The sequence below is a fragment of the Hippichthys cyanospilos genome, chromosome 15 (assembly GCF_059441005.1).
Source record: "Hippichthys cyanospilos isolate Australia breed blue-spotted pipefish chromosome 15, RoL_Hcya_1.0, whole genome shotgun sequence".
Taxonomy (NCBI): Eukaryota; Metazoa; Chordata; class Actinopteri; order Syngnathiformes; family Syngnathidae; genus Hippichthys; species Hippichthys cyanospilos.
Window position 1 is genome coordinate 11,480,665 of NC_142383.1, and position 18,731 is coordinate 11,499,395.

The 18,731-nt window shown below is 39.4% G+C and overlaps 1 protein-coding gene across 1 annotated transcript in view; it reads left to right on the plus strand.

The window, feature by feature from the left end:
- Window positions 1-18,731, plus strand: part of pappaa (pregnancy-associated plasma protein A, pappalysin 1a) — an 89,247-nt gene that overhangs the window by 33,444 nt on the left and 37,072 nt on the right. Inside the window, exons 8-10 of the mRNA XM_088435264.1 lie at window positions 2,876-3,004; window positions 4,660-4,751; window positions 6,578-6,774. Coding sequence (XP_088291390.1) covers window positions 2,876-3,004; window positions 4,660-4,751; window positions 6,578-6,774 — 418 coding nt within the window. The remainder of the gene's footprint in view (window positions 1-2,875; window positions 3,005-4,659; window positions 4,752-6,577; window positions 6,775-18,731) is intronic.

An 18,731-nucleotide genomic window follows, 5' to 3' on the forward strand; every position in this document is an offset into this window, starting at 1 on the left:
GTTTGACTATTGTTTTTCAACCTCTAACAACTCAAGCATAAGATGCATAAAAACAGATCTGGTCAGCATACAGAAAGCAGTGTTACAAATTAAAAATTACATTAACATGATTAAAAATTACCACAAGACTAACTATGACTTTACTGAACTGATCGTGATTTATCTGCTAGGTTGACAACCCTATGAATTTTCTTATGGGTACCATATCCATCATTGCTAGCTAACCTTGGGACACATACTGTATGGGCAATCATTATAATTCACAACTAGAATTATTTAAAATCTTCAAATGACCTGAAATCCAATTTTTGGAATGTGTGAGGATTCCATTGCGCACACACAAGCAAGGGGACAAAATACAAACCTAACACAGGATGCTCACAGCCAAAATTTGAACCCCATGTCTCACAACTGTGAGATAGACGTGCTAACAATGGATATTGTCAGTTGTGGTACATGGTTCAAACCTAAAACATTTGTTGCGCTGGCAAGATGTAGATGGTTGCCTGTTATTAAGTTTTAACAGAAGTCATTCTTAAAAGCTTGTTCTTAACTCGTTCATGCCACATGCCGAAAACATTTTCATCACAAAACAAGTGGTCATCTGAGTCATTTCAATCCAACAGTTAGGCATTAGAACGACTTGAACTTGACACAACCGCATCGACTGCGGCCCATTGTTTCTGTGTTTGTCTTCCATCAAACTCACCATTGTCCGCATGCTGCCAGGACAGGATGTGCTGTGGTCATTTTTTTTTTATTTGTGGGACTCCTCTGAGTCATGAAACTGATCATGGTCTTGTGTGCGTGTGAGTGAAGCTTTGTTAGCCACAGTGGCTACCATTGTCATGAAGGTGATGGCTGCCCAACCAACTGTGGTCCAAGCAGGATGTGAGTCACAAACTCACGACCCAGTGGGCATCTACTTGTTTTACGGTTGGAATTACTTCTCGGCATTTCAGAGGCTAATCAATACGAACACAAAACTTCAACGAAAAACACTTAAATGCTAAGATAGTCATTCAGAGGGCTTCTTTGCACTTGATCTAGTGAGCGGCGCCACCATATCCCAACACTGCATACTTTTGCACCGACGAGGGTATTTAAGTTCAAACATATTGTTTTAATAGTACAAAAAAGCCAACATAAAGTATCCAACTTTTTCTTTATTGCGAAACTTGTGATGTGATATGTATTTTTTTTCATAATATAAAATATAGACAGTCAAGCAGGCAACTTTTATCTGTCTGGAATCCGTTGAACAAGCACAATAGAAATGAAAATAATGCACACAAGAGCAGCCAAGAACCATAGCTTGAAATGTCATAAATAAAATATCATCACATAAATACATTTTACCCAAAGTCTCCTCGCAGTAATGAAAATCAGTCTTCCACATCCAAATCCCCTGTACTGTCTGTCTCGTTGCACTTTAAAACACTTCAACATAACTGGATTTTTTCCCCCCTCCGTATTTCCATATGATAATACTACAAAATTTGATGGTCCACATGAAACAATCTACTTTATCTATCAGTCCTCTTTGGCCCTAATTTACCCACTCTGCCCCCAAACTGGTACCTCCTTTACCCCTGCAATGATTAAACAAAACTTACTGTATACGTGCGTCTTCTGTTACACATTAAACAACAAGATATACAGTAGGCCATATATAAAGCCTAATGAGTAGGAAACTGAGGTTCATTTTATGTGCGTATTTTTTTCTCGAAGATTTTTTTCAAGCAATACACAAATTGTTTCAATTATTTCTAGCAAATACAAAAGTCGCACCAATATAAATATTAAAACTACAGCACATTTTGAAAAAAACAACACTGGATTAGAGAGTGTTTCTAAACTTTTGCATGGTACTGTATTTACTGTGGGAAGCGAAACAATGACATCATGTCTGAAGCAACATTTAATTACATACATAAATACATACATAGGCGACAAAACAAAATAGTCGGCACCGCATTGTGAGTGAAACAATAAAACTTCGTCTGAAACATGTTATGACATTTTTAACGCGTTAGGTCATTTCAAAGCAAAAGCAAAACTTAAATGAGAAACAAAGACCATGAAAGGAAATCAAGTATAAATGATAAACCCAACTATAAGCAAAAAGGAAAACTAAATGGCACAATTGCAAGGAAGGGTGCTATGCTTTATTTATGCGATATATATATATATATATATATATATATATATATATATATATATATATATATATATATATATATATATATATATATATATATATATATATATATATATATATGAGAAGTTTTATTTTTCTCCATTGCATAGGCAGGACAATTCACGTCAAAACAGCACCCTTACTTGCACTTTTACAGTTTTCTGGTTTGTTTGCTTATGGTTTTCAGGTTTTCATTTATCCATTGATTATTTTTCTTTTCAAATTTTTCTTCGGGGCTGTTTCTAGTTTTAAGTTTTCTCATTTAAGTATTGTTTTTTTCCTTTCAGACCTTTTATTTTCAGCCTTCCTTATCATGCCGACTCAAGAAACCGTCATGGCGACATACATCCGTGAAGTGAGTAGTTCTCAATAATTCCAACCATTCCGCTTGTGTGTTCCTCATGATGGTTTTTTGACTCGCTATGATGCACAAGCAAAGGGAGCGACTGTGGGCATTGTGTGTGTTTTGGCTCATGGTAGCTGCAAAAAAGATGCCGCAACACACTGCGTCCCGACACATGCTGTTTTCCACCAGGCTGGTCCAAGTGTCCTCGCAGCGTATAATCTTTTAGTAATTGCGGTTTTCTCTGACGTTGCCTCGAGGCTTCCCGTTTTCCTGAAATGCACAGCCGTTTTTGTGATGTTAGGCTCTCTCTCTGTGATTCTGTCCTCTAGGGATGTAGAGCCACATGTTGCCTACACCTATCGGGTCCAAACCATCTCTAGTCGGAGCGAAAGTGAGTCCTCCCCGCCGCTGGTACATGAACTTGGGGCACCCTACTGCGGGGATGGATGGATCCAGAGGTAAGCCAAACCTATTCAGACCAGGCATTTTCCCCAATAGTTTTTAATGAAGTGTGCTTGAACATGGCGGGGTTAGGACTTGACAAGTAAAATCGACACTTTCCTCGTTTTTCCCCTTCGCTAGGACAAGTAAACTTATGAGCACGACTCTCCGTTTGTGTGTGTATATATGTGTGTATATGTATATATATATATATATATATATATATATATATATATATATATATATATATATATATATATATATATATATATATATATATATATATATATATATATGGTATTTTTCAGACTATAAGCCACTACTTTTTCACCACAATTTCAACCCTGCGATTTATAGGCCAGTGCGGCATATCTGCAGTTTTATTAATAGCCACCAGGGGGGAATCCACAGGTAAACAAAGAAAGACAGAAGAAGACGCTATCTAAGTACAGTATTCACTTTGAGGTTTGAGCTACAAATTAGATCGTCAGCAGGCGGCACTCTCTGCTAGTAAACGCAAAAGTGAGACAGAAGAAGACACCACCGATGTACAGGTAGTGTTGTACTTGAGTTTGAATTGTCATTTAGCATCGCCATTGCCGAAAACTCAAAAAGGAAAGCTTATGCTGTGAAAGTTAACCAGAAAGCGTGGCTGGAATAGAGCCTGATGAAGGAATGGCTAATGGAATGCTACGTCAAGCAATCAGGCTGATTTTCTCACCAAAAAAAAATAAAATCTCTCTCTCTCTCTCTCTCTCTCTCCTGTCTCTCTCTCTCTCTCTCTCTCTCTCTCTCTCTCTATATATATATATATATATATATATATATATATATATATATATATATATATATATATATATATATATATATATATATATATATATATATATATATATATATATATATGTGTGTGTGTGTGTGTGTGGGCAATTATCTTGTCTTGGCTTTAGTATGATTGGGACCCGTGATATAATCTTCGGAGCTCAACAAAAGCCACTTTTAAAACTTATATAATCGCAGGATCTGTGTGACAGTCAAACTCCATTCGTTAGCAATGGAGTGAAACGTTGAATTCACATTTGTCACCGTGTGGCTTTTGTGTGGCACGTGAATTTGCAAAACGGCAAAAGACTGCGTTGCTTTCAATGTCCACGCATCACATGCTAGTTCCACACTGGTCGGCTCGATTAAGGCACTTGTGGCTTTTCTTTCACTGCCTTGGTAAAGATGCGTGGTACAGCTGTCTCAGTAGAGATCCAATCCGGATGGTATAGCGGTACCTTGGCTCTGCTTTCTGAAACATTTTACATAACACTGTAAGGCCGTATATCGTTTTAAATGAGGACAGCTGAATTTCCTCCATTGTTCCTTCCCATATATAATTTATATTTACACATTCATTACTCCGTTATAACATATATTAGTGTAATCTGTTTAACACAAATACTTTAATATGGAATCCTCATTGTGTTTACTTTAAAGTTATAAGCTACTGTATTTTGTGTTTACATGTTTTATGTTCCCAGTACTGATTCCTTATGTAGGTGTGACTTAATTGTTTTTCGCCCAGTGAGTGTACATAAGGAGACTCCTCTCCTGTATGACGTATCACTGTATGTTGTTTGGCAAGTCTGAGTGTGGATGTTTCCTTAACCACCTCCTGATGTGTTAGTTCCAAAGGAGAGGAGTGTGATGACATGAATTCCATGAATGGTGACGGCTGCTCCAGCCAGTGCAAGAAAGAGCCTTTCTTCAACTGTGTTGGTAAGTTAATTACATTCCTGTTTTGTTGTCTGCAAGGCCATTTGTACAGTCAGAAACCCCAAAAGTTTTGTGTTTAAAAAAAAAAAAATAGTCTGGAAGTAATTTCGTTTCCAAGGGGTGACTCATCGTATTTTACATAGCTAAATGACTGGCATATCCGACATTCTTTTTCACCAATAGATGGATGGGTTTCCTGTGTTGGTCTCCTGCTGTAATCCGCTCCCCCTCCCTACTCCGCGCTTTCCTCCCCGTCGCTCCCCTGTTGCCAGCGTGCGTGTGTTTGAGCATGTACATGACATGCGAGCAGGCACATGCATGTGGGAGCTTCTGTGAAGTAGCTGCTTTAATTCCTGTTGGATTGCTGAATGACTACATTGGCCGTGCTGTTTTTCCACCAACTGCAGGGCTCAAGAGTCTATGTGTGTGTGTAGCTATGCACAGAATTTGGATAGCATGATGATGGGATATTCTGTCGGCTCTCTCTGCCTCCCCCTACAGGATAGTCAGGCTAAACTTCAAGAAAAAGAATTCTACAAAAATTCCACATCAAGACAACCTATTAACCAAAGCAATAGCTAATTAGCACAAACGGTATTTCCATAATTTGTTTGAGATTTGATATTCTCTACTAACGCTGCACAAATTGGCAAAAGAAAATGAATGAGATGAAAGGGAAGTCAAGTGAGCCACAATTGATGTCATTTTCAGTTGACAGCAAGTGGCAAACAGGCCCAAAAAAAAGAGGTAGATATTGCTGTTTATTGTTTATTAATTTTTCACAAAGGCAAAATTAATCTGAATGTTGTCATTAGTCTAGTGAGACCTCATACTCATATTATTGGAAAGAACATGTTTGGGTTGACTTCGCATTAGGTCTATAGATGCTAAAGTCTGACAAAAACATGTTGGTGGTCACGGTTTAAACGTTTTTTTTTTTTTTTTGATAGATTTGTCCTGTGGAGTACTTCTAGAAGTTTGCTCTCATACTGTTTTGAAAAACAGTACAGTATTTTAACTAGGAAGTTTTCGTCGGTACACATAAGGTGTCCTGGCTGGTCCAACATTGGTGTTATGAAGCAACTCTACTTCTTACATGTAAAAGGTTTTTAATATAATGCCATATTTCTTCCAGCTTTTGCAATTTCTCTTCATGCCATCCAAATTCAAAACCTTGGCCACCCTTTCTCATAAATTCTCCCAAGCCGTCATTTGAGCTACCTCCAATCTCAATGTTGCCGTTACGTCCTGTTCCCATTTAGTGCGAGGCATCTGTATGCCCCCTCAGTAGCCCCTCAGTTCACCATCCAGCAGAGCACAAAACTGACTTTCGGTTTTTGGACCGCGCTGGGGAGGGCTGGAATTTCAAGAAGGAGGCCCTGGCCAACTTGGCACGGAATGCCGTCCCCCCCTCCCACATCACTCTCCTAAATGGAACCCCACCAGCTGACAGCGCTTTAGCTGTGAGCAGTGGGGCCCTTTTACTCCTACCCCAAGAGCTTCCACTTCCAGGCTTTGAACCCGGTGTGGGATGTCTGGAAAAATGAGAAGTTGTGTCTTTCTTTACCTCTTGACTTTGTCTGATGCCCCCCACCGACCTCCACAGTCCCTTCTGTCTCTGGAATGGCTTCACCTCCTTCATGTTATCACGGTCTGCTTAATTTGTTCCTTTTGTTTCGTTCCTTCGGAACGTCTCGTGAATGTCACGTCTTTTTCCTCCCTTCTGCATTTGTTTGGCAGAGATAAGTTTCAAAGGGATATTCCCGAAGGTTAGATCAGGAGGATGTGGATAGCGTGAAGTTTTCTGATAAGTTTGCATCCATCCGCAGAGGAACCCAGCATGTGCTACTACTATGATGGGGATGGTGTTTGCGAGGACTTTGAGAGAGAGACCGGAGTTCGAGACTGCGGCCTCTACACACCCAGTGGTTTCCTGGACCAGTGGGCATCCACTGTGGAAGTTTCCCATGAGAAGAAGCCCTACTGCTCGGGGGAGGTTGCAGCCGGCTATCCTGCTGTTACGAAGGTAATGTCGTTTTTTTCTCCTCTATCTCCATCCCATCCAATTTTTCATTTCTACTACTTGTACAGTTCAGCTTTTCAGGGTCGGTCGATCACAACCGACTCTTAGAGAGTTGCTCAGTGAAGTTAATTTTGCTGTTAACCTAACATGCAGAAAAAGCCCGCACAAGAGCACAATAATGATCCAGGCTGAGATTCAAACCCAGAATATTTGACTTTTAGGCACATGCATCCCCCACCTCGCTGCCCACCCTCCATCCGGTTCCTATAGTAGGCTCAATCAAAGTTTAACTGAAACCTTGTTCTGTTGTCCGTTCGGCCATCTCTTCCTAGCTTCCTCGCGCATCTCATTTTAATCCAGAGATGACATAATTTTTTGCCAAACAACTTCTTTTGCCGGTTTGCCAGTTAAGTCATTTTAAAGATTGGGAGGTTTAATTAGATTTCGCCCCCTCATGCCGGATGCATAAATTTGCCTCTCTCATTAAAGTAATGCTTCCAGAAGACGGGACACGAAGCCATTGATTCCACCCGAGCGTGGTGGAAGCATTGATCTGTTGCCGTTGCGTCGCGATGGCACAAATCATTAGGGCGATGCATATATCAAGTAGACACAAAGCATCACGTATGTGCAAGGGCACAACCCTTGAATTCCCCTTGGGGCGTTGACATGTGGCACATAAAACCATCTCCTTCAAGTCCTTGTTTATTATTTCTGTTCATTGTCCAGTCTTTTTACTGCATTGAGGGCGTCCAAACTAACTAAAGGATCCACAATCTTTCCACACTGTCTTTAATGTGAGAGTAACTCTACTATGCATCATTAATCTTCATACCAAGAACCATTTGAGTTTTTCAAAGTCATGCGAACTTTGACGGTGTTAGTTCATGCTATTGATGATCACTGTAAAACGTCAGTGCATTCCTGGATGGATGTGGTCAGGGAGAATTTAAAGCTATACGTGCATACTGATCGTGTCCATCGTAGTAGACATTTTATGCAGTGGTGGTAGTCCATCGACATAGAGAGCAAATTCAGTCAATTGGAAAGTAATGGAAAAATCCCCAAATTATTATTTTTTTTTCATTAAAAAAATCCTGAATTGTAGATTAATACTTAAAGAACACTTAAGCACTTTCAGTTTCCTTTTCACTAGCTACTAGCACTCGAGTATTACATATTGTCTGGTGGGAGCAGTTGGATTACCTTTCAGAGGCAGTTTAATAGATTCAGTTGCCGTTTGTACTGATCACTTTTGAATGAACCAGGCTGATTCAAATGTGTTCTAGGGTCGTCACTTTGTTTGGCTGGCTATTTTGTATGGTGAAAGAATTGTTTAAATAACCTCAGTTTGAATTTGGGTGTTTTTGGCAGATAAGACAGAAAGATCTTCTTTTATGTTTATGAATGAACGCTAGATTACGTTTACATTTACACGCTCGCTTGCTCATTTTTGTCTGCTGATAGAGAGAAAAACAACTTTGAAAACTGAGAATTTATGTTAGGCATTATTTTACAGTATATTACACATTTTGCAAACAGCTCGTCTCCTCATGAAATCAATCTCGTGAGACGCATTGTGTAATTTGTCTCCTGTGCCATCCTGACTAACTAACAAACCAATTTATGATTTCTGTCCCCTTCCACTTGGTGTGGCTGGCTGGTAAATGTAAGCCAACGCTGAGAGCGCTGGGTGACCTTGCATAAATGAGATTAAGGTTGACCCTTTCCCGGATGGCTAAACTGCTATTGTGAAAAGGTTCTTTGGGTTCAGAACTTTGTGCTTCGGGCACACCTCACCCTCAATCTGTGTCAATTTCTTTGCTAATCCTACACTATTAAAAAAAGAAACAAAAACAAAAAAACTTTTGCCACAATGCTACAAAAGTGATTCCAATGCCAGGCAGGGGCAACACTAGAGTCTGGATTTCCTCTTCATATCTCTGTCAGGCTTACCAAAAGGTTTTATCACTCGCTTCCATCTCCTTGTATCATTGCTGTCCTTGTAGTGCTTGTTTTCTTTCCAGAAAGGGAGGTGAGGCCATAACTAACATGCACCTCAACATCTTAAGTGCTCTTTGGCATGGATTCTATACATCTTTTTTTCCCCAGGATGGATGTACGCCGTCTTGTCACGCACTTGAAAAAGCGGCCGTGCAAATTAGCAGTTTCTTTTTTTTTTTTAACTACATCACGTCACCTGTCCTGTTAATAGCTCGCTTCATCCCATGTGGATTAATTTCAAAGCTCTTTGATAAAGTCTGGCGAGAGATGTCCTGATAGAGGACGGCACATTTTTTGCGGTGCTGTAAATGGTTGCTTTTTATATTCTGAATGAGCTTGTTGAGGATAGAACATCATTTCCCCCCGATCTCATAAACAAGTTGTGTGTTGGCTTTGTGTGTCAGTAGCTTTTGATGTCCCACGACAGTGTTGATTCCGTGTGTGCCTCGGCAAAGCGAGCAGCTGTGATAGGAATCTTTACGGATGCAAGAAAGGCAACAACAGCATAAGAAGGCACTTGAGGAGAAAGAGAGATCGTGTCTCCGCACGAAATCTTAAGTACAGCGCTTGTGTGTTAAAAAAAAAGGTGTGTGCGTAGAGAGCCATTTATGGATAAATCTATATCTTTGTCTTTACAGTAGTTAAATCGATAAGAAATTGCATCCATTTAACACGTTTTGTCACTGAATATGTGCCTTTACATATTTATTTATTTTCAGCTTAAATGATCAGGTAGCTCTTAACAGTAGTGAGGATGGGGGACCAAACATAAAGTGAAAGTTGATTCAGTTAAAACGAAAGATATTTTTAGGCACAAATAATGGAAGCAACAAATCACTGTAATGTGATTACTATTGTATAGTAATTACAGTATTGTAATTAAATTACAGCGCCAAATTTTGTAGATAAGGAACTGTCAGAACATTGTCAGAACTATAAAATGAACAGTATCACTTGTACAGTAAAAGCTGTAATGTTGCCTTTCAAAACATTAATACACAACTGTATATCATTAGCAGAATCGAGATGACATTTTTGATTGCTCTGCCATCTTTTACAGCCAATGATTGATTTTGCATAAAACACCAAACATGTATTATCCAATCATGATTGTACTGATCAGATTGGCATATGTCTGGATATGTTAAATTGTCCAATGTTTTCATCATTTTTTGAAAATGCTTGGCCTTTTTTAAGTAGTTCCTATCTTCTCTTTCACAGAATTTGGTATTGCAATACTTGGTGAATAGTCTTAGAATAACACCAAAGATTAATAAGTTAAGGGGCAACGTAGACGTACATCATATACATGAAGGATATTTGGAAAAACCTTAACCATGCCTTCAGTGTCCCATAAATAGCGGGTAAATGTACTGTATGTACGCACCAGTTCAAGGTGCACTGACAAATGAGCTTAGTTGTCATAAGCAGGGCTAGTTATGTAATGAGTCGTTTGAATTGACTAAAACGCCTCATAGACACTGTGATTAGTTCACTTTCCCTTGGAATCTCAGGTGGTTCACGTCATTTGTAAAGATCAAGTAGTCCAACAAGCACAATCCACTCGAGTGGGGAATCAAACTGTTGACATCACGATGCAGATCCAATTATTCTGTCTTACCCCAGCCTTCCGATATGGTACTTGACTTGAGAGGGATTGCGAACGCACCACTGTCTTGTAAATTTGAGGGGACATGCGTGCCCGCTTGCATGTACAGTATTTAAGGGGTGTGCGCACATTCCAATTTCAGATGAAGCAGCAAGGCTGGTGATTTCTCCTGAGATATTTGCTGCCCAGGCAATCTCTGACGCAACCCCCCCGGGCATCCCTTGAGAGCGCCGCCCTTAATTATACATAGGCAACAGAAGGGGATAACATTTGAGTTGTGTCACGCTGCCAGAAAACGTTTCTATATGAAGTTCATCCGTCTTGAGGTGTAAAACACACGAATGAGGCTGGGAAGGAATAATATGGCGTAATCATGGAATAATCTGTCATGAAAAGTATGTTAGAAAAATTCGAATTAGAAATTAATTTGCTTCCCCTGTCAATAGCATTGCCTGTATCAAGTGAATTAAACTTTTTAGAGATTCTAAACATGTCTGAATGCCATTTCCCAGCCCTAAGTGATGCGTTTCCCCATTCACGCATCTTTGAACATTCCTGCTTATTCCTGCTGCGCTCTCAGTAACAGCCCCTCCCAATCGGAGAAAACGACAGGGTCTTCAATTAGTCGCGTCACTCGCTGAGTACCTCTCCCACACACCTAGTCAGTGGCGAGTTCGGACGACGTATTGAAATTTTATTTTATTTCCATCAGTCACACGTTTTGCTAGCTGCTGCTTGCTGCAGAAAGTTTTTGTTACAATCAGATGTTTTGCAAGTATAACTGGACCAAATCTGGTGCAGTGCAACAAAATAAAAGTGAGTTGCCCCATTGCCACCAGTCCAAATGTTATTGTAGAGCCCTAACTCATAGATATACCTACAGTTAACTGTGGAAAGTTTAAAATACTTTGATACACAGATTCTTTAACCGAAGGAAGTAATGTTAAACTAGACCCCACAAACGGATAATCACCACAACCTTGAGGGTTTGACACGAAATCAAGACCAAGTCCAGGTTTTGTAGACTACCATTTGTATGAATGGACACAATTTCCGGAAATTATATGAACACGTTTCTCATGTATTGAATGAATGAATAATTGTTCAATTGTATGTCAGATTGGACAACATTTATCTCTAAATGACCAAAATTGTTCGTGTGCCGACTTGTGGAGTTGCCGCGCTTATATAAAGCGATGTCTTCAGAGACCATCACCAGGTTTCAGAAAGCTCAGCCTTGATTTTTGTGCGTGCGTTATCCCAACGGGTAGCCAAGCAAACAAATGGCAAAAAAGAAAACAGGTCTTAGATCGGCCAAAAACAATCGCGTAAAGGCTACTGTAGCGCAGATACTGTACTCACATTACAGTCGAAAAAACAGTAGCCGGGCTGCCGCTTTCAGCAGGAGAGGAAAGCCAGCTCCTTTGGCACAGCCTCCCTCGCCAACATTCCCTCAAACCGCACAGACCTCGTCAGGCAGCGTGCCAGTGACATAAGCGTGTGGTAACATTAAAAAGAAACCTTTGGGATGGCGTTCCTTTTTCCCCTTTTGCTTTTCCCGTTTCAATTATTATTGTGGCTCTGCCATGCAAAAACCTCAGTGCGGTCGGCGTGCTTTTTTTCGTGGCACTGTTGACCCCACATAACATTTTCAAGCTGTTAATATGCAAGGTTCTGGCCTTGTTCTGCTCGGCAAAGGGGACCACTGACTGAGGGACATTTATCCTCTCAGCAGACCCATCTGTTTTCAACTTTCCCCCATTGGCACGCTCAGCGATTGCTATATGTTAGATTGCGGTCGGCGCTCGCTACCACCCAGTCTCCTCTGATGAGACGGGCTTGGGTAAACTGCATAATTGCCCTCCCTCGTTAGCGCTTAACAGCCTCGCTCACAGCGGGCCGCCGACGTCACTGCCATTAGCCCTGCGCCCATGAGACGGTGAACCTCAGTGGCTCTGGGTGGGACTGGGTGACAGGACATTACCTCACACGCCAGGCGCTTACCAACATTCCGGTAAACCATTGGATGGTGCTTGGAAAGTGGCTCCTTTCTCTCGCTCTTGCTTGTTCTCTTTCCTTCCACAAATGCCTCGCAGATGCTCACGTCTGCTCGGGCTCCAAATTCATCAGCTGTATGTTTGCCAAGATCCGAGAAATAGGCCTACAAACATACCTGTGGCAAATATGTCCTGCTGTCATTGTTTCGATGCTTCCCAACCTTTGCAGTGTCCTGCACTCTCATGTAAATTTAAGTTCCACGATATAATGCATGGACGTTGGACAGATCACAGGTCAACCAAAAGGTCAATGGCAATGCAGCATTCGGTCGCAAACTGCCCTCCACCGGATGCACAATGCCTGATTTGAAGAACCATTTGCCTATTTATTACCGCTCAGGGGTAGGGACAGGGTGGTATCCTCTTGAGACACAGCCTATTCATTCGCGTCCACTTTTTTTTTGCTGGAATTTCAATTATGTCATTTATTTGGGTGGGATAAAATTAATCCAACCCTGAGACAAATGTACAAAACAGTGGACACTGTCAAAGTCTTGATTGTTTAACTATTTTTTTGTTAAGTATTCAGCCAGTCTGGATGATTAAGATTTTAATCAAAGTGATACAGCCAACAAACAATTATTTAAAGAAGGTTTAAGAATAGACTTAATGCTGATATATTTGGCTTCGTCGTGATTAGACGATATTTGCCCAAGTCATCAATGTCATTGATCAATTCCGAAAAGTCTACTAATTTTACACGTTTTAATTTATTAATGTTATTATATTACGATATGTGAATCTTCTGGAGCATCAATTCCTTATTTGCAGTGTTACTCGTCTACTGGATGGTTTGAATACAGTAATTTAATTACAGCAATTTGTTACACCCATTATTTCTGCCAAAAGCTGTTTTTATTTTACCAGCCCAAACTTTTGCTTCATGACTCTTCTTCTTCTACTTCTAGAGGTTTTTTTTTGTGTCTTTTTTTGTTTTTTTTAATAACTTGCACATCTCTCAGTTTTGGGCATAAAAAAAATAGTGAAAATCTGAATTTTTTTATCATTATTTTTGGTAAACATGGAAATGCAACAAATGACTTTCAAATATATATATATATATATATATATATATATATATATATATATATATATATATATATATATATATATATATATATATAATAGAAGTAATGGTCCTTTATACTCAGATGAGTGATCACTTTTTTCAAACTCGCTAATCGGCGATTGTGATCGGCCACAAAAATCCTAATCGTTTATGTATCAAATTTTGTCATCAAAGAAGTCTTTTGCAAAATGTTCAAACACCAATAATTATGTATACTGATTTTAATTTTTTTAACACAAACTGACCCTTCATAGCTTGTGCAAAAAAATATAAAATAAAATATTGGTTCATAGCTTGTGCATAATTTGCTTAAATGCCACAATTGCTGTATGTAGTTAGGAGGTCTTGTAAACACGTCTTGTAAACCACTCATTGAGCTTGTGCAAATCCTACATTTCATGATTTAGCTAGTTTTCAAATCATCAGTTTGAAGACAACAAATTTATTGAATCAATTTGATTTATTGCCCAGCTCCACTTGGAAGCTATCCCAGTTTGGGTGGAATGCAGTCGACAACCTGGATGGCTTGCCAGTCAAATACAAAGCACATGTACAGTAGATCAGATGACCGTGCGAGGTAAACCATGAGCGCAATCATTTATAAAACCTTTACATTAAGATGCGTTGAATTAAATGAAGTTAGGGACTACCTTTTTTACTGTTGAAGGGCCAAACAACTTCATATCGGTCTCATTTTGGAAAGATTGTTGGCTAGAACACCATTGTATTTTCTTGTACCTAGCACACACTTAAGGCTTAGTTCATGTTGATTCTCCAAGTGATTTGTTAAGTTGTTGGCACAAAATGCAAACACTAAAGTTAATATATCACAGCAAGTACCCAATTATTGACTTTCTTAGGAGTGGCATAGAATAATATGGGAGAGGGCTTGCCAACATGAAAACAATCACTTTCTCTGGTCTATGTGTTGTTCCTTTTCATTGCCAAGTACAGTAAAGACGACCTAAGTGAAGAAAGCACCTCATGCTTGTGTTTATCGACGGGGTTTATTGAGCTGAATCCAAAGTCTCAGGATTTCATTATGAGAATCCAAACTCGGCATGCGTGTTTCATTTTCTATCTGTGTGTTTGTCCTGTCCAGAGTTTTGATTCATCACTCTCTAACTTTGCCTATATTGCAGCTGCAACGATTGCTCTGTTATTAAGTTAATCAATTACTGTCTACCTGAATATTAGTTTACTTAATGTCACTGCCTTGTCAATTTAAAATATATATATTTTTTTTAATAAAGGCTCGTTACATTAGTGCAGTGATTCTCTTTTTTTATTTTTTGTTTAAATTTCAGGCACTTTGATGCATTTGGGTTAGTTTTTTCAGTTTTTGACTAAGCTGTAACCCGTATAAAACAATTAACAGATGTTGAAATTGATTTATTTTGTATTTTTTATTTTGTTAATGTTAAAAAGGATAGAGGTAGACTTATACAATTTTTATACGTAATAACCTCATTTATAGTCAGTGCATCGAATGGGGGGGGGGGGGGGGGGGTGGGTTGTCTTTCCTAAGAGGGGCCTTGGCAAAATATAAATGAGACTCAAGCATCTGTGTTGTTATTGTTAGCTGCGGCAGCAGTCGCAGCTGGGTGCTTTGCATTGATGGTGTAGGCTAAACTTCTGTGGTAAGCAAGCTTCCTACAAAAATGCATGACTCGTTATCATTATATTTTTCATTCATCAGATTGACAACTGTCACACCTTCCATTGCCATGTATTCCTTCTGCCCTCCCAATCACAACAGCAGACTTTCGGGTTATGCCAAACACAATAACTCAAGGCGATATTCAACAACTCAAGCACAAGAAGACTGATTCATAGAAAAAAAAAATCAAATAGACATACAGAAAACAAAGTTAGGGATTAAAAATTAGGTGAAAAAATATGCTTTAACTATTACTGGAATAAACTTTTCCCAGTCATTCTGTTAATTTGGCTCCGCAGGATATTAAAGGTTTTCCATCTGATTCATCAATGAATCTGCAACATTTCTTGACATTAACCATTTTTAAAACGAGTGGTAGTTGCAGCTCTGGTCTTTACCAACAATGTTTCCTTCTTTAATCTTTGCTTCTTATGTTCACTGTACATTTTCCTGTGCCCACAAATGTTCAAAGTAATGAGTCCGGCAGTTGCCCTCTCATTCTTTTTCTGCTTGACTTCCCCTCTTCTCCTTTGCCCTTTGGCTCCACATAAACGCCCCTGTTAGCTAAAGTGACGTTTAACAAACACCAGTGGGTGCCTACAGATATAGCTGTTACAAATTAAGACCACATGTTTTTCCTGTGAGGTATGGTTCCGAGAGGACACTTAAAAATTCATACTTAATTTGATACTGGTACTTCTGTGACATCCTTGAATTTCTTACAGGAGGTCATCGAATTATTTTTTGAGGGATGTGAACTCGATGTAGTGGTTCACTATGTGTTGTTTCTGCTTTGATGACAGGAGTAAGGTTTTTGGAAGATTTACGGTTGTTGATTTCAGAGCATTCGTTGGCTGTCTCCTTAACATGTGGCCTGTAGAGAGAAAAACAAGTTCCATGCAGCAGTGAGTCACAATGGTTTGTTTAGACGCTTCGAAAACCGGTGATACAATTAAAACAGTCGAAAGTGGCTTTGTGTGGCGCTCGTAGTAAAAGGGGCAATAAAATGTTTGCTGACAGTTGGCTGACTGTTTCATTCATTCATTCATCACTGCGTTGGTAGCGCGGCGGTTCACATTGCTGACTTCCACGCAGCTGGCATAAGATCGATTTGCACTCAATGCCCCATTCAGCATCGCACCGCGACTGACTGGCGACAAGTCCAGGGTGTAGTCTTGGGGATACACCCGTAAAGAGTTGGAGGTTACGGTTCAGGATTGGATCCCTTAGCATGTGTGTGTCAATTTCTTTCAATATTCATGGAGCAAGGAAATCTTGAGTGTACAGAAACAGGATGAACAAATGTTGCTGTTCCAGAATTCCCTCCAGTGAACTTATTTCGGTATCATACTGAAAACCAGAAAGCAACTATTAATGTTTTTGTTTGAAAGTCATTGGTGGTTCTCAACAAGGATTTTACCCCATTATTATTATTGTTATTATTATTATTATTATTTTACCAACAAACACCCTCTTCCCACCGCATTTTTGGAAATGCTGTGCTCATTACTATCCTTGATATATATATATATATATATATATATATATATATATATATATATATATATATATATATATATATATATATATTCAATTAAAAAAAAAAAACTGGATTTTTTTTTGTCCCTGCACTCCTTGGACTGCCTTTAAGTAACCCAAGGATGCATAGCCCCATTTGAGAACCACAAACATGCGCTTTAAAAAAATGTCTTTTTTTTGTCGGGTTGAAACAGTAATTTTTAAAAAAACAGTAATTGTTGACATTTATGGTAACAATGTTAGTTGTTGCAAGTTGTTGTCTCCAAAACAATTTGCTCCAACTCCAAAACAATTTTTACTTTTATCTTGAAGTCGGGGGACAATAGGCGGGACAAATAGTTCTGCAAACTCTTATTTGTTTATTGAAAATGCCGGGAAAGCCAATTTTCACATTAGTAAAACTTGAAATATTTCTGTTGAATTGCCCAATTCAACAAGCAGCTGATGTTCTTTGGTCATCACTGCTGGTGCAATACCTCACCGCACAGAGTTAAATTCATCCATATCTGCTGTCTCCTTCCCACGTCTGGGGGCACATTAAGACTATAAATATTCTGTGCACCACATTTTGTCATCTCTCCCTGCTGCGATATTACGACTGTTTTAATCAAGCAATCACTTGAAAGGTCTGCTAGCAGGCGGTGTTTCTTAAAACCCAGACTGAAGGAGGGCACGTATCTGTCGAGATGTTCCCTGTTCCAGTTTTGCCTCGTTTGAGCGTGCTGATTTTGGGGTTGTACCACTCTTATGCAAACTACTGTGCAGTCTTGCCTGCCAGTCACTTTGTGTGTGAACAGCCGCCTTGGCCCTGAATACCACATCCTACAAAGATACAGTTACTAATGCCTTTGACAGTTACTTTTGCCTCCAGGGGTGGGCTGACTGGTCAGTTTTGATACAGTTTGACTGTGATAGAGCTCAAGTCATCTGGTTTTCATTCACCCCCCGTATCTTTCCCCGTTTTCTCATTTTTATTCTGCCGAGCGAAAGACTCATGGCAAAGACATTGCAGAGGGAACCTGCCTCAAATTTGTCAATAATAGCTACATTACGAAGCAGATGTTTGTCCGGTCTCGCAGACTTTGGCTTTTGCAGATGGTAAACTGGTTGAGGTAGCCTTGGAATATTAATAATTGTTTCCATATGGTTTATTACTCAACCTGTTATAAAGAGACTTCTATAAATGTCTGCGGGGTTCTGTAGCCCTCCCCTCGAAGCATTCATCAACAAACGTTCATTTTTACTGTCCCCTGGGAAACATTTTTGGTCTTATTATAATACCTGATCATGGCTCAAAGGAGTCCATGGAATGTTTCCCCGCGGCGCATTTGAAGGAGCCGACATCTTGTTACAACACGACTGTATCAAATTAAACCTCTTGGGTTAACGCTAGGCATGATGGGATCGGTTGTTTTTCGTTTAGTGATGATCCATTTATAAGAGATTGCAACGTACTTAGCGATCAGTCAGTTACTTGTGTACGTGCAATCATATTCGGGTTGAGGTCGGGTTAGTGTCAAAATTTTGGAACATTCTGAATATCTCGATTTACATGCTTTAGCTAAGGACATCATGCTCATCGCGTTACCGAAAATGAAACATGGATAATAGACATCATTTCTATTTCTTACTTTCTTCTGTCATTTAAACACATTATATTCATGTCACTCACCACTCTAATATCAATTTTCCCTTTTCCCCAAACTTGTAACTTTATTCTGAGTTTTGTTCTTTTTATTTACTCCACGAAGCATAACTCAACATATTCAAATTCTCATCCTTAGTAGGTGGCAACCGAACACAATGGCTGTTTGTTTTTGGTTAATTGTGTTTACCTCCATTGAAACAATTAATGGCATCATGCAAATGGACGTCATTTCACCATTGTAACTATCTGGGTGAAATTTCAGCTCCCTGATGTCTTCTTTCAATGCTTTCCCTTTGTGAATTCAGATTTTAATTCAAAAGGGATATTAACTTGCATGTGAACGCATTCATAACAAATTTCATTTTTTGTTTCAT